Source organism: Triturus cristatus, chromosome 8 (assembly GCF_964204655.1).
Source record: "Triturus cristatus chromosome 8, aTriCri1.1, whole genome shotgun sequence".
Taxonomy (NCBI): Eukaryota; Metazoa; Chordata; class Amphibia; order Caudata; family Salamandridae; genus Triturus; species Triturus cristatus.
In genome coordinates, this window is record NC_140591.1 from 982012628 (window position 1) to 982029699 (window position 17072).

The 17072-nt window shown below is 44.3% G+C and overlaps 1 protein-coding gene across 3 annotated transcripts in view; it reads right to left on the reverse strand.

Annotated features, from left to right (window-relative positions):
- The window catches only part of UPF3A (UPF3A regulator of nonsense mediated mRNA decay), a 508452-nt gene that overhangs the window by 463600 nt on the left and 27780 nt on the right, over positions 1 to 17072 (reverse strand). For all 3 annotated transcript variants that reach the window (XM_085620493.1, XM_085620494.1, XM_085620492.1), the window contains exon 2: positions 8695 to 8801. In XM_085620493.1, coding sequence (XP_085476619.1) covers positions 8695 to 8801 — 107 coding nt within the window. The remainder of the gene's footprint in view (positions 1 to 8694; positions 8802 to 17072) is intronic.

Sequence of the window (17072 nt, forward strand, 5' to 3'; positions counted from 1 at the left end):
TTTGAGGCTCTCAGTCTGGATTTAGAGTATATTTTCCATCTTGAGTGTGAGCTTCTGTAAGACCTTAGACTATGAAGATGGTGGGATCTCGATCTTGACCTAGAGCAATACCTATAGCTGCGAGGTCTGGAGTGATGGGAGCGAGATCTTGGTTGCCCTGGTGTATGTGCCGCAGGTACAGGAGACTGAGTGGCTGCAAAGGGGTGACCAGCGGTATTGACAACAGAAGTACCTCTGCAATCACTGGTTGAGGAGGAAGTGTTTAAGGAGGAGGAGGAGAGGAATGTGGAGGGAAAGTGGAGTCCATTGGAGCCTGAGGCAGTGTTGGCAAATCAGAAATGGTCACTGGGGTGAGGTCAGTCAGGAGTACTCTGAATCAGACTCTGAAGGAAGTGTGCATGCTATCATCCGCAAAAGTCACTTGGCTGCCTTAGCCTTTAAGGTTGAATGATGTCTTGAAGTTAAGCCATGTCTCGATGTCACAGTTATCGATGTTGTATGGTGTCTCAACGTCAATGTACCTCTTGACATCGATGGTGCTCTCCTCCTCGACGTCGTAAGTGTTCTAGATATCAAACCAGCACCTGATGGCGAACAGGTAGGTGCTGTACCTCTTCTCGACGTTGATGGCCTCTACGTCAAATGAGAATGTCATTGTTTTCCCAGATCTTCTCCTTTTGGATATCCCTCTGCAGGAGTCCTGAGAGCGTGACATAATGGCTCTGGTAGAGGGAAAAGTCTCTCTTCGCCCTTCTATAGTCTCTCCAGCCAGGGATTCTTGTCTTTTGTGGTGCTTCATTGATCATAGACGTGAACCTTCTCTCTCCCTTAAAGTGTGTCTGGAGAGGGTTTTGCAGTGTCAACACATCTTGGGGTGTTGAGAGTCTGACATACATAAGATAAAGATCCTGTGCAGGTCCGAATTTGCCATTTTTCTGGCACACTCTGGGCGGTTCGCAAAAAGAGATGGCATTTTGCAAATAAATTGATATATTTCCTGTCAGGCAAATATCTAACAATAATCTACAACTTAAAGGACGTTGAGGAACTCACCTTTGAAAAGGCTAAGATGAAAATGTTTGAAGAAAAATAAATTAAAAGGCAGAACTCTGTTCCAGGATCCTGTCAGCAGGAGCCGGAAAAAAGAACTGAATAAACTGCCATCTGCCGGGCATGTTGGGACACTGGAGGCCAAGAGACCCTTAAGGGCGCAGTGTCCTATTCTCATGGTTTCCAATGGTGCAGCCTATACAGCAATATTACTGTCTATTATCCTACCTCACATTAAAAAGAAGTAAAAAGTATTTGTGAAGGAGGTTTTTGAAAAAATCAATTTTAATTTTACTTAAGTGACTTTTAAGGGGTTGACCCCTTTTACCTTCTAGTTTTTAAACTAATTTCTATTTAATTATGCATTTTTATATAGCACGTACTTTACCCGAAGGTGTCAGAGTGCTTTACAATAGAACCAATTACATTACAAAGGGAGCATAGATTGTTGTGTACTTCCTAGGAATCCCCCAGGAACTGCACGTTTTTGGATACCCTAAACTGAGGGCTTGGTGTCCCAACCGCTTCAGGACACCCCCACAGGATATGTCAGCCATTAGACCAGCTAGCTCTACAGTGCCACTACCACCCCCCTGTATCTTACATTGGTGTAGGTAGTTTCTGGCAACCACTGAACATGACAACCTTGATTCCTCAGGAATTGTGGAAAACAGTACAGTACTTTTCATTCAGACACTCAAGATTGCTTACTCTCAGCAAATACACAGGATGGCGATTAGGACGTTTCAATAACTATTTATTGGTCCAGCGACAGCCATGTGTAAAACATATGTGCTGCGACAATCAGGAGAGAGAAGCATACGAAAGAGATTACTAGTACCAATATAGTAAACTGTAGATACATTTCTATCATAGTGCTAATAAGATGAACAGAAGCAGTTCAGATAAAAACAGTAGCACTTGCATATTCCTAAAATGCACCCCCTAAGTGATTTGCCTAAATGAACCTAGCCTAGATCTGTATGTGTAGCACGTATATGCGCATATGTATATATGGGTAGCCAAGAAACCCCTAGGGAAGAACCAGCCCTCTCAGCTGATGGTAAAGAACGAAGGAACCCGTCTCTGCATCGAGGATGACACCCCGCAAGGGATGTCAGACCGCTGCGTGTCGAAAATTCAGCATGCAGGACCCTGTGTCAGCTTGGAAAGAATTCTCCTCTGATTTGTAGGAGGAAATAATAGTCTTTTGTACTAGAGTGGTCACTCCAGGGTTTCTTCTAGAATCGATATGTTTTGAAAAAAATCATAAATGTTTTGGAAACAATCATGAATTTTTGCCAAACAAATGCGATCATGCACAGCTGGCTGTTGGCTAAGGATGAAAAAGAGGTGACCCTTATACAGAATAGTTATACCCTTCCTGGGGACATGTTTATGTACGTCATGATTATGATAGAAAACCGAGAGCCTGGTGTCGAAGAGACAGGAGAAAGCTACTAGGAAGGGCACCTGTTTAGAATTGTTACTGTCGTGTGGATGGGACAATGTATGTAAAATGGGGTATACATGACAGGACTATCCTAAAGGACATGACAAGATATAACCTGCCAATATTGGCGGGAAGTGAACACAAAGAGCATTGGCGGGAAGTGAGTGCACAGAATATAGAAATAGCATAATGATAATATATAGCATAGCATTATGATATACACAGGCAACAGTGTATACAGGAAGTATACTATGGACAGTATACGATGGAAGTATACAATGATCCATTTTCAGACAGATGGTGGACCTAAACACATGGCAGTCCCTTTGTCTGCAGCCATCAGGGACTGTGCCTGGAGCGCCTACATTACTTGGGTTGTGTCTTGGCTCAGACTAAGGAGCCTCGGGCAGTTGAGGGTAAGATGCTCCAGTGGGCTAGAGCCACGTTTCTGCAGCTCCTTCACACTCTATCACATGTGAGAGCCATGGCCTTATCACCTCCCCAACCCCAGGTCCAGCAATCCGAGCGAGGGGTCAAGGGTGGGGGAAATGTCTGCCTGCCCCTACAGATTGCCCAGGATTGACTGCTGGTCCGGAGATGGGCCGTTCGTGTGATCAGGGGGCAGCTGAGGAGCAAGGGAGGTATCACCTCTAATTTATCTACCTTTTCTAGGTCGGGTGCCCGAGGGGCACTATGATCTGATCCCAGCACCGTAGGCCTTGCGAGCGCCGCAAGTTGAGGGAGGCTTATGGCACAGATGGGCGGTGGTGGCTTCTACTCAGGATACATAGCCACCTCGTTCACTCTATCACCAGCTCTGGTAGATGGAGGGCGTGCCAGAGAGCAGGAGAGGCAGTATCGTACGCAGCTGCCCTCCCTTGTAGACTCCCGTTCTTCAGAGGGAGAGTTGGTTGCATATGGATATCACTATTGGAGGCCGTCCACAGGCACCCCTCCTCTTTGTTGTTGCATGGTCCCCGTCCACGACACTTTCTGTGTCACCCTGTTCATCATTCAGGGCTTACGTTTCCATCCCTTCCGTAGGGAACAGGCTGCACAGGGACAGCAGGGAAGCATTAAGATAGGCAATATAGTCTGGTTAAGGCTGCAAAATGTATCATATGAGTCACATATGTCTCCTGGGCTATCCAAAGTAAGGCAAAGTGGATGTGACTTTGAAAGAACTGCACCGGGGTCCCCGCACGTGGGCAGGACTATTCAGTAATTATGATTATCAATGGAGATCTCCTGAGAGACAACTGTACTTGAAAGTCTCCTCTGCTTTAGATATTGAATGCCTCAAACACTGCCGGCACATCATCCAGACCTGGATGTCCAGCGCCTACCTGATGCTCAACCCAACCAAAATAGAATTCCAGTTATTTGCCAAGAACAACAACCAAGAAACAGTAAAAACCTGACTGAATACCATGAACCTTGACGGCCTCAGCCGCAACTTGAATCGAATTCCAAGTGACTTGAATTCACCCTGGACTCAATCTTCACCATCAAAAAACACATTGCCAAAAAAAAAAAGAAAGTGAAGCCATTTCTTCCAGAATGTGACTACAGAATTGCCTTGTATTCTCGCATCTGAATGGTGTTAACGCCCTGCTCCATGGCCTCCCAGACTTCACACTGGCGCCATTTAAGGTCATCCTAAACAACGCAGCAAGACTCATCCAGGTCCTGAAGAACTATGGCCATATCATCCCCATTCTGATGGAACTCTATTGTCCCCCCTAGTCAGCCTGAATCTTGAACAACATCCCCGTGTCCCTTGGACTGCCCCAACGCTGCTCCAATTTAGGAAAGGGTAATAGATTCACCTATTTAAAGATAACTACATCACAATGCATTAACCATTCATAACCGAGCTACTTCTCCTATCACTCGTTGACTTTATGCTTGTCTTCGACTCTGTACAGTGCTTCACTGCCTTTTAGTGAGCTTTAGCAGTAGAAATGCCATATACATACTTACATATAAATTAATTGACTCTATACCCCAAGGCTAATTCTGTTTTTCAATAGGGTTGGAAGATCAGTCCTAAGTGAGCCAGATAGTTTGTCAACACCCTTGAAAAAGAATAAGGAGCTTCCTGAAGTCTCAGAATTAATATGAATGATAATAAAGATGGAAAATGTAAAACTAGCAGGCACAAATTTAATAAAATCCGTCAGCTAAAATAAAAGACAATCGTTGCACTATTTGCTATTTTATATTGGTAAATGAAAGAAGGGCTCACATCAATTGATATTTTCCAACCTTTGTTTTCCCTACAATATCTGCTGAGAAATGGCCAGTGTTCATATGTGATTCTCCATAACAACTATGTAGCCCAGTGAATTATAATTAAAAAAACAGACTGCTATATACATATAAAAAGGACAATGTGACAGTTTTGTCAAGTTGAGGGTTATCACACTGAAAAATGATCCTTAATTATTTTCTGCAATCAAAAATGGATGGTTTCTGAGACGGTGTAAATTGAGGAGGTAAAACCTATTCTTCACCGCCATCAAATATTAGGAACTTTTGGAGATAGGTGGAAACAAAATATTAATATTTCACCAGTTATTATCTTTTTCAATTAGTATCATTTCATGATAACAGTAATAGCTCAGACGTACTACTTGGAAATACTTTAGTACTTAGGTTTGGAGGCAAACAGTAGTCATCTTTAATTGAAGGGTCACACCAACCAAGGTACAAACAACCTCCTTCTCGTCACAATGAAAACATGGTCAGTCCAAGATCCAGGACTGTCCAAGAAATAAAACCAAGGACCGGATGTACGAATGTTTGCGATTCGGAAACCAGTTACAGCAAAAATGGCTAATTCAAATGTTTTTCTTTTCTCTTTGCAAGATTGCTAAACACTCATTACCTATTAGCGATTTGTTAACCTTAACGCATCACAAATTGTGAATGGTCGCAAAAATAGTATTTCACACTAGGAAATTACTATGAAGAGGAACCAAGTGGTAAACATAAACAAAATATAAAAATGTTCCCAGATAACTATTTGACCAAATGACCTCTTACAATGCAAGAATTGTGAAAAATGCGATTAAAAGAGCAGAACATAGGAAAAGGAGGAGACAGAGTGGTTCTTTAAGTTCACGGTAAGACTTTTTAACCACAATGCAGAGGAGATTGAAGGGAAGTAGTGGCTTTGCAGGCCATTTATACGCACTATGTAGTCAATCAGTGCCAATCAAATATATTTTCTATAATAATTGCAAATCCTTGTGTCTGGTATTTTACAACGCATTGAACTAGTTTCAGATCGTGGGTATCAGATTTGCGTGTAAAACATTTTGTTAAAACCTTTTAATTTGATGCTGAGTCATATGAAGAACACAGTATTATGGTATAACAATCCATAAGATGTGCAGTCCATAGCATACATTGTAAATTATATTATAAGAGTTATATCATAACGACTACAAAAGAACAAATATGATTTGAATTTTATTTCGAAAAAACAAGTTGTCTGTTAATTCACAGCCTGAAAAATGTACATTAAAATGTAAAAGCCAGACCTTGCATTTAATATATTAATAATACAACAGATATTAAAACAATTTATTAAGCACAAAATATTATTAAAAAACTGTGAATTCAACAGAAACGGTTTTATTGAAATGAAATAACTGCATTTGTAAAGCACACAGCTACCTCCGGAGAGGTGTGCTGGCACTGGGGGCCGCCGGGAAGATTAAGCGAGCGATTGCCCAGAGTCACAAGGTGCTGGGCTAACCTGCCGCTGGCGATCGAACCGTGAGCCCCTGTGTTCCGGAGTCAGATGCCCTGGTCGCTGCACCACACCTCTTCCCGTGTAGTGCCTACTTCCTTTTCAGAAGCTAGAGTTTGCAACAGATAATGAAGGGTCTACCCTTTCCAATTTTCCATTTTTGCTCCTGGTTTAACACACACTGTATGCTTCCTGAACCGACTGGCTACTCTAACTTGGGACCTCATCGCTTTCTAGTGATATCTGAGTAGCAGCAAGCAGTGTGTGATGTTTGCCTGACTTCCAGGGGCAACTTGCACTAATCCACATGCCACATCTCCACGATAATGCCCCATTTTGCCTTGCAAATTAACAGTGCATCTCGACATTATGGTAGTGGAGTTTGCAAGATGGTTTAAGAAACTGAGAAAGACATACATACTTGAAATGAGTTGTGTTGTCTGCATCTTTGAAATCTTGATTCTGTGTGCACCGTAAGGCACAAGGCAGGGACAGCTTATATTAACGCTTCCTTACTGATTTTAAATTATCGGGAGCCTTTATTAATGGCATCACATACGGCCATGTAGCTTTCTTTAATTTCGTAAGACAACCCCCGACTTTTCATGAAACACCCCTATCTGTTCATTTAAAATCAATAGTTCAAATTCTTTAAATTAGCCGCTGTAGGAAGTTGACACTCGACTTCAATATCACTTGATGCCAGTGCATTATTTTCAACTCTTTCTTAGAAGCCTGCTTCTTAAAATACTTGATCTAACAAGTGCCTGTGATTGGAATTGTCTTGTACAGCCACTTCAAGTGTGAGTGCATTGTCGTAGCTATTCTATTAGGCTTGCGCCTGTTGATCATGTACCTTCAAGTAGAATTGGAGTGTTAGTGGATTCACTTGTCTCTGTGTAACCCACTGGCGGCAATTCACGTATTGCTTTCTTCTGCCTCTTCCACAAAAACAAACTATAAAAAAAAACACCTCTTCACTGCTGCCGTCTCTCCTCCGTCGTTGCTTCTCTTCCTGGCGAGTCCCGAAAGCAGGAAGCACACAGACCCCCTAAGCTAATGACAACGCTGCAATGCAGCGCAGTGATTGGTTTGAGCGCTATGGTTCGACGTTCAGATGGGGACTATGAGCCTGTGCATGTTTCCCACCAGGCTGTGCATTACAGCCTGGTAGAAAATATGCAAAATGCGCATGACTGTTTCGCTGGACAAGATGGCTGGCCAAACCAACATGCGCACTTAGAGTATACCCACTACTCCTCCCCCTATGACCCCAGCCCCGCCCCGCCCTCACCTAGCCCATAGCTACAAAACATAAAATTAAACATACAATGTTATCATTATTTTATTTTTCCTTTTTTCACTGCTCTGAGAGTGGTAGGGCAACTCTCCCCTGCCTTAGCAGAGGAGCCGCCCCTGTTTAAATGAATACATTAGAATTACCAAAGCAATAACTTTCACAAATTACTATAGCAATACTTTGTTTATTTGGCCAAATCTCCCCAAAAGAATAGTAGGTATGAGTACAAGTGCATCTCTCACACTCCTTGTCTTAAACCCACACATAAATTAAGCTGCACAATTGCAGTAAAACAATATGAAACAAAAATTGCTATTCACAAATAACGCCAGAATACTCCCCCCACAGGCCACACTTTTAATACCACACCTTTTGAAACAGACAAACGAATGCCTAAGAATCTTAAGCATCCTATCTCTCACTCCTTTCCGCTTCAGTATACACCCAGACATAGCGACATAACATGATACTAGTACAACTCTGTTCATCACACTTTACACTGAAAGGTTCCCACAAAGGCACTACAAATCAGCACTCTTCCATTCAGCACCTAAAGATATTTTTTGAAGGATATATGTTGCACCCAAATAATAGCCATCACAGATAGACAGACCCAAGCACTACGGAGTGGAATGCTATCCATCTGCGATAGTGCTTCAGCACCACATAAGAGGTAAGTAGCACTATGTAAATGCAACCACAAAAACAATACAATACAATTTTGCTAGCTCCACAGCTGTAGAAATAACACAGGAGCCCTCTAGACTAGGCCTCATGACATCTATGCTGTTAAACCGGAAAGAACTATCGGCAAAATATTTTAATATCAGTAGCACACAGAGAAATGGCACATTTTGGAAGTATTTAACTGTTTGGAACTAGAGAGGCTTGCCGTGAGTCTGGAGAGCAGTAAAGTTCCTAAGGGAGCCAGAAAGGGTCTGTCCCACAGACTAGCAACTGACCAGCAAAAAGAATCCACACGAGAACATCACAATTTCAGTAGAATTACAACACTGCACATAAAACAGCTGAATATTGATGTGCATTAGCTCAAGCTCGCCATGTAATACTTACTAACTCAAAATTAGGAACGACTTTCATGTCTGAGATCAAAGAAATGTTCCCACTCACCTGGGATCTGCTGCACAAAACTCAAAATAATCATGAGCAGGTAACGGGTGTAACTGCTCTTCAAGCTGCTCCTTGGTTATGCTCGGTGGAAGTCTACGAATGACCACCTAGATGAAAAGAAAATTGAAATTACAATATAATCAACGACATTGCACAAACACAAACCTTTGTTAAAATGCAATTTGCAAATGTTTGCCACAGTTTAATTTCATGGGTGTTGTTGTGACTTATAACTAAAAGAGCCTTCTGTTTTTTAAGCCCTGTACAAAACAATCACTAAAAAACGTAATTACAAGAGTGCTTTCATAAATACCGGGAAGACAAATACTATTTGTTAAAAATTAGGTATAGAAATGCCCCTAAAATACTTTGAAAGGACATTACGGTTATGACACATAACCTAACAAAAACACTGAAATGTACCAGTTATAAGACACACACTACACTGTTTATGATCCCACTGTGAAAATAATTAAATGTTACAGAGGTCAGAGTCAATTTCACTGGTACCCAGTATGCTATGAACACATGACATGTGCTGAACGCCTTTACCCAAACATGACTCGGCATGGAGTGTATTGTAAGGTTAGGGCTTGGCCATCATTCATGACCAAAACACTCTGTTCCTGAGTGCAACCTCTCCATGCTGATCTTTAAGCCACTGTGCCGACAGCGCACAGACAGTTTTTTTTAGCAGTTTTGATTCCCATTTCAAGTAAGCATTTACTGGTGACTTGGACAAACAAGTATTGTGTGTGATTTATGTAAATGTATTTATGGACCATATTATGGACATCACTTTACGGCCGGGTACAAAAGGCACTCAGCAGTAAGCCCAGAGATAGATCAAGGGTAAAAAGGCCGCAGATGTGTGCCTCCTACAGGAGACCCATCTGAGGGACACCGCTTGCTCTAGATTGACATCTAACAGGTGGAGTGAAGAATACACATCTTGTTACTCAAATTACTCCAGGGGGGTGGTGACACTGATCAGGAAAGGGGTCCTCTGGCAGAAGACGAAGGTGGTAAGTGTCCCAGAAGGCCGATACCTACTACTGCTGGGGAAATTGTTCAATCAGCAAGTCCTTATTGCAAACATATATGGTCCTAACATGGACGATCCCATTGTTTTCCAACAAGTATGGCACCAAATACAATCCATGGGGGACGCTGCACTACTTTGGGGTGGGGACTTTAACACCGTTCTGTCGCTTGCAGCGGACAGAGTTGGACTTTCACGCATGCACCACCAGCAGGTGGCCGCGGTCCTCAAGGGGTTAATATCTGATCACAAATTGATTGATACATGGCGAGTGTTCCATCCCACTGCCTGGGAGGGCACATGCATTACGCAGCAGCATCATGCTTGGTCCAGAATTGATTTCTGGCTCACATCCAAGGATCTACACTCCTGGGTGACAAAGGCTAAGCATCACGCCTGCACACTCTCAGATGACACTCCGGTTGCATTGACCCTTTTGGTGCCCAAGCCTTACATACAGCCATTTGCATGGCACCTTCCACCACATGCGCTGCTAGATGTAGTTTTTAAGGAAGGAATCAGGTCACAAATAATAGAATACTTCAAACACAACACAGGATCAGTGGAAACCGCCGGAACGCTCTGGGAGGCTTTCAAGGTGGTGATTCGGGTGTCCTGCATGGCTGGCCAATCTGGTGTGCTCCGAGACATCTGTGGTAGTCTGGGCAGATTAGAGAAAGAATTGCAAACGCTGGAGGAACAGTATTTTAATGCACCATCATCCGCAACACAGGGGAACATTCGCAGCAAGCTAACAGAATTCTAAGACGAGGCAATTAGAGAGACACATTTTCTACACAAAAACGCAACCGCACATCGTTATGGTGAGGGAGATAGGCCGGCCAAGATGCTCGCAAATCTCTTGCGTCCATATAGAGGCTCCAAATTTATCACTGCACTTGCCACCCCTGCCGACGATGTGGCGATCACTCCACCTGGCATTCTCAATACCATGCGAAATTTTTATGCACAATTATAAACATCCCGCTCTAACCCACCAGACTCCGTTCTGGAAGACTATTTTGACTCAATAGAACTCCTATGGCTCAGCCGGGCACATCAGGAGTATTTGGATGTACCGTTTACAGAAGAAGATGTGCGCTGAGTTATCGGTAGCTTGCAAGCGGACAAAGCACCTGGTGCGGACGGGCTCACGGACACATTTTATAAAGAATATTCAGAGCTGCTTGCCCCTTACCTCCTAGCAGTTTACCAGGAAGCACTACAGCTGGGAACCCTTCCCGAATCCATGCAAGAGGCCATTATTATTACACTCTTAAAACCGGACAAAGACCCTCTACAATGCGATACTTACCACCTACTCTCATTGATTAATGTTGATGCCAAGAATTTTGCCAAGCTCCTGGCCACCAGACTCCACACGTTGCTCCCACTGATAGTTAGCCAGGACCAATCTGGCTTCGTGCCGGGAAGGTCCACTTCCCACAATCTTAGGACGTTGTTCGGGCTATTACATTATCTCGCCCCCCCATGTCCCGGCAATTGCGGCACTCCTAGACCCCACCAAGGCGTTTGACTCCTTGGAGTGGGGGTTCTTGTTTCTGCTTCTTTATAGGCTGGGACTGAGTCTGCTTTTTATACAACAGATTAGGCTTCTCTATACGTTGTCCACAGCATGTTTAAGGGTAAATGGCTAGATTTCAGAGCCCATATCCATCACTAGGGGAACCAGACAGGGTTGCCCCCTGTCGCTGTTACTGTTTGCGATAGCCACAGAGCCACTGGCAGCCCACATTAGACAACACCATACCAATCGGGGGATCAGGTTCACTAAGAGGGGACTCCCCAAGTCAATTTACACAGATGACATTACTTTATATATGACAAATCCGAAGGATAATTTTGCGCCCATGACACGAGAACTGGTGAGATATAGCGGACTGTCCGGAGTGGTCATCAACTGGAGTACATCTGTAATTATCCCGCTTATACCCGAGACTCAAGCCTTTGATACTGATACCCGATAGCTTGGGCCACTGGCCCGACTCGATATCTGGGCATATGGATAAGTGGCAACCTGCAAGCAATCTGGACGGCAAACTACGGCAGGGGTCTGGCCTGGATAGAAGACAGAGTGAAGAAGTGGAAAACTCTTTCCCTCTCCCTAGCTGGCCGCATAGCTGTGGCAAAAATGATTATCCTGGCCAAATTATTGAACCGATTTGTTAATATTTGTGTTCCCCTTACAGTGCAATTTTTAAAGCGTCTCCGGTCACTAATGATTGAGCTGGTTTGGGCGGGGGGACAGCCACGGATATCCTGGGAGGTTTTAGCGCTGCCGCAGGCACAGGGAGGATTGGCGGCCCGGATTTTGCCCTTTACGCTTACTGTGTCCAGGCACAGTTTTTACACTTTTGGGTACACCCTACACCTTTCCAGCCACATGTGGCAATTGAAATAGACAGGGCAGCACCCCTTCCTTTAAATACAGCACTTTACCAACCTTACAAACGCACACGCGACGAAGTAGATACAGTAGAAACCATGCGATGGGCATGGGGGGAGGGTCTCTGCAAACAGGCAAGCACGGACATACTCTATGCTCCCTCAATGCCATTACCAAATAACCCCCTGATACCCCCACTAATGGATGCAAAGGCACAGGAGCGGGCGCACATACACAATATCCAGATGGGTCATGACCTCTACCCAGGGGATAGTTTCCTAACGCTACAACAATTGTGTGGCCCTATACTGCCTTCCGGCGCTAGACACGCTGCTATACTATCAGATACGCGCCTCCTGCAGGAGCAAATTTAAAACATTTCCAAATCCACCCTGACAATACCGGCGCTTGATAATATACTAACTGTGGAATCAGCCAGAAACTAATCTCTCGTATTTACACTACAACACAAAGGGACTTTCCCGTCATTGTACCAATATCTCATTGGGCTTTGGAGGAGGATTACAGGCGAGCAGTGGGACTTCGGAAGCAAACAGTTAGAGCGACTGTCTACCAACTATCGCCTTAGGCTCATCCACTTCAAATATCTTCACCGGCTTTACCGCACTCCCACACAATTACATAAAATGGGGCTACGCCCAGATGACAATTGTTGGCCGTGTGGGGCCCCCCAAGCGACCTTTCTGCATTTGACCTGGAAGTGCAGACCTATAGCGAACTTCTGGTTACAAATACTACGCCACATTAAAGACATCACTGGGCAGGAGCTGCATTGTACACCATTGGTGACACTGCTGGGATTAATTTCAAATGTGCCACCGAAGTCGAGGAGGCTTCCGGCAGTGTTACTGCTCTTAGCTAAGAGACAGGTTGCCTTGCACTGGGGCGCAGTTTCTCCCGACAGTGGGGGAGTGGGTCAGGAGTGTGGCGTATTGTAGGGCACAACTGGCGTGCTACTAGGATATATTACCGGCAAAATCTACACTGCAAGACATTTGGGATCCATTTGTGAGCTGGCTGAGTTCAGTCGTTGCAGATGACCCTTGATGCAACCACCATTAGAGCGTGAATCCTAGCTGATGCAGGGGTAATGATTGGGATTAATAATGTTATAATCGAAATGCATATATGGAAGGACCTACGTGCCTGATGATAGTGGATTACCTGTTTAACAATATTCTACCTCAGGAGTTGTGGATGCATACTCATGTTATTTTATTCTATCTCTGTATCCTGAACGGGCCGGCTGGCCCGCCAGCTGGTATTGTACTGCACTCTATGTTATTGTTGTTTACCTTATACGAAATGTCAATAAAAATATATTTTTTTAAAAGTGTAAAAAGGCCAGACTGGAATATAAGTAGGCTGTTTAAAACAGGAAACTAGAGGCTAAGAAAGAGGTGTGGGAGAACCTTGTTCAGGAATGCCAAATGAAAGATACTACGAGGTTCTGAAATATTGTTAACAAAGGGAGATTCACAACAATTCAAAAAATGCTAACACATTTCACTGTCTGATGGTCACAACTTATAGAAACAAAAAAAGAGATTAGATATATTACTTAAAAAACTTTAAACATAAGAGACCTGGTTTTGCCTTATTATGTTGTATTGAAAAACTAATGCAATAAATAAAGAGGTTATAAAACACAAAAAGCATTACACATTGGCTTACAATTAAGACATTTAACACCAGGTAACCCTTACTAAAAAATCTACTTATATATAAAACACGTTTTCATAATGAAATTTATTTCTTTAAACAAAAGAAATTCTCTAAAAAAACTAAAGTTGAGAGGGAGATCAAGCACACTGATATTTTAATAGTGGGTTTGCCATAACAGAAGTTAAGAAATTACTACCTATACCTTGTGGACCAACCGCACTATACTAGTGAAAAGGACAATTCTCTGCTTCTCTCCTGGAGAACAATAAGGAAACTTTCTTACTGTGGTCCTTTCTGCATTGTTAATCCAAAATCTGTACATATGTTTCGCCGTCTTCTTGTAAGAAGAGTTACTAGTATGGTAAAATCTGTAGTTTATTCTATCTGTCTAGTGATTTGCACTCCTGCTACAAATGTCCTGCAGACACTCTGAACTAAAGATCAGATCAACATCTCTATTGCCAGTAGGCCGAGTGGTACGGGCCAACTCCTGCCAGGCCTGCTGACACCAACACAGAGATGTTGGTGTCAGCAGAGCTTGAAGAACACAGGTGATTGAAGCCATCAAGCTGACTGCCTTCAGTGCTAGGGAAAGTACCTTCAGCTTCATAATGCCGATGGGGGATTACTTCTAGGTAGACCATAGTCATGTGAAAATGGTAATGAACCAGTGTCATAGATTTTATGTCAAGACACGGAGACTAACATTGTGCATATCTCCTTTTATTGCCTGCTCATAGCAGTGACAATATAAATAATTTAGAACTTTTAAAACATTCCAGTAAAGTATATAGTCCATCAACATGCATCCGTCTTCCTTCTTTTGTTGCTGCTGCTCACAAGATAAGTACTGTTGATTTTACTTTGGATGTAGAGCTTTAGCTGCGTGTTTTTGTGTTTTAGCAACACCCCTTTTATGGGGGGTGTTGGAAATGGCCCTTTTTGCAGGGTTATCCCCAAACTTTTTGCTTCTTCCTCCTTTATTTTTTCTGACCCGTGGTTGTTGGAAATCGGACTCTGGGCACTTTACCACTGCTGATCAGTGCTAAAGTGCATATGCTCTCTGTATAAATTGTTATATTGATTGGTTATCCATGATTGGTATATTTGTTTCACCTGTCAGCCCCTAGTAAAGTGCACTGAGTGTGCCAGGGCTGGTGATTCAAATGCTATTAGTGGGCCCGCAGCACTGATTGTGCCACCCACATGAGAAGCCCTAAAATGATGTCTTAGTCCTGCTTGCAGTGCCTATGTGCAGTCCAGGACTGCCATGTCGACCTGGCCAGTGCAACCACTGACCAGGCCTTATCCTTCTTTTTCTGTACATGTCAGGCATCCCTATGGTGGCCCTAGGTACCCCCCCTGGGCTGGGTGCAGTGTATCTGAAAGGTAGGGTATGTACTGAGGTGTGTAACATGCCCTGGTAGTGAATTACAGCCATTTTCGTTTTTCACTGCTGAGAGGCTATCTTGCCCATAGGACAGAATGGGGAGGCTGTTTACATGCCTAGCTTCCCCTAAAGGCAAGATAGAAAATCCAAGTTTGGTATCTTTGTGTTCAGAATTTAATTATACATCTTTATAGAAAGATGGTTTTTAAATTCACTGTGTGAGAATAGCACTTTTTAGAAAGTAGCTATTCTCCTGTTTAACCTTCCTGTGTGCCTGTGTGCAGATTGGCTGACTGGTGTCATGTGATGGGCTAGGTGGCTCCAGGAGTCTGGATGAGTCAGCAGCAGGGTGAATAGGGAGATCTGCTCGAGATGGGTGGGAAGAGTAGCCCCTGGGTTTGAGTAGGGCTGCCTCTGCCAGCACAATGCTGGCTCCACCCCCTGCTGGCCAGGCTGAGAACTCTGCCTCTGCCAGCACAAAGAAGGCTCCACCTCCTGCTGAGCGTCTAATGACCCTGCCCCTCACTCTGAAAGGAACCAGGTGCTCCAGGGCAGAGCACACCCAGGAACCGGTTTGAGCAGGGGAATCCCCCCACTGAAACAAAGAGAGACAAAGACTTGGAGGGGTATAAGAAGAGGACCCCAGACACATAAACTTTAGATCACTGTGGAACTAAGAAGGAACCTCTACCAAGGAGAAAGCTAGAAGGAACTGAAGAGGAGAAGACTGCCTGCTTGCTGTTTTGCTTTGCTGCCAAGGAGAGGGGAAGGACTTTGTTGTGTCCCCTTCTTTTGATTCTGATCTCCAAGGGCCTGAGGAGAGCTGGCTCCCTGTTAAGAAGTCCCAGGAACAAAAGGACTTCACCACCAGCTCCCCTGGAACTCTGCTGAGGGAGTTCTGACCTGCCTTGGAGTGCTTGCCTAGTCTTGGGGCCTCAGGAGGTCGTTTTACTGTATTTGGGAGCTGGAAAGCAGAAGCGTGAACAAGAGTAACTGGTACCCATCGCATCATCCATTTGAGGGACGCATCATCCGGTTGCGAGTCGCGAGAGTGCGAGGAGAATTTCATCGCGGCGTCATCGCAGCACCCGGAGTCCCCGCATCGCCGAGTGCGTCGAGCATCGTCCCGGTGCGTGAAGATTCCTGACACTGCGAGGGTCGTCGCAGAACCAGTTTGCGGGCCGCACCACTGCCGGTGCGTGAAAGTATCCAGTCGCTGCGTGCGTCGATGCAGAGTCCCGTCCCGTGATGCATCGAGGGTTGCGGCGCCAGAAATCAGCGCTGCGCCGCGCCGCACTGAAGATCGTCGCATCGTACCTGTGCGTGACGCTTCCCCCTAAGAAACCTACGCAACGAAAGTCAAAGTCATCGCATCCTCCCCCTACAGATCGGAGCCGGTGCATTCCACCTCTGCTGCGTGAAGCAGGGCTGCTGCAAAGCCTCCCCAAGGTCTCAGGAGTATCGCATCGCCTTTGCCATCTTCCTTGTTATAGCTTTTGGGAACCTTAGCGCAACTACAGGTACTGTTGGGCACGAGAGTGTCGCATTTTGTGCATTGAGAGTCGCATTGTGCAGGACACTGATTTTTACATCCTGGAGTACTTTCTGCAAACTCTTGAACCATCTTTAAAGTAACCTTTTTAATTGTATGTTGGTTTTTCTGTAGTAGTTGGTCTTGTGAAGTTTTTAGTAAAGATACCTTATTTTTCTAAAGCTGGTGTGGAGTAAATCTGTGGTGTTTTAACGGTGTTACTGTGAGTGTTGGTACAAATTCTTTACACATTGCCTTTGATAGCCTAGACTGCTCAGGCCAAGCTACCTAGAGGGTGAGCAGGGGTTATCTTAACAGTGTA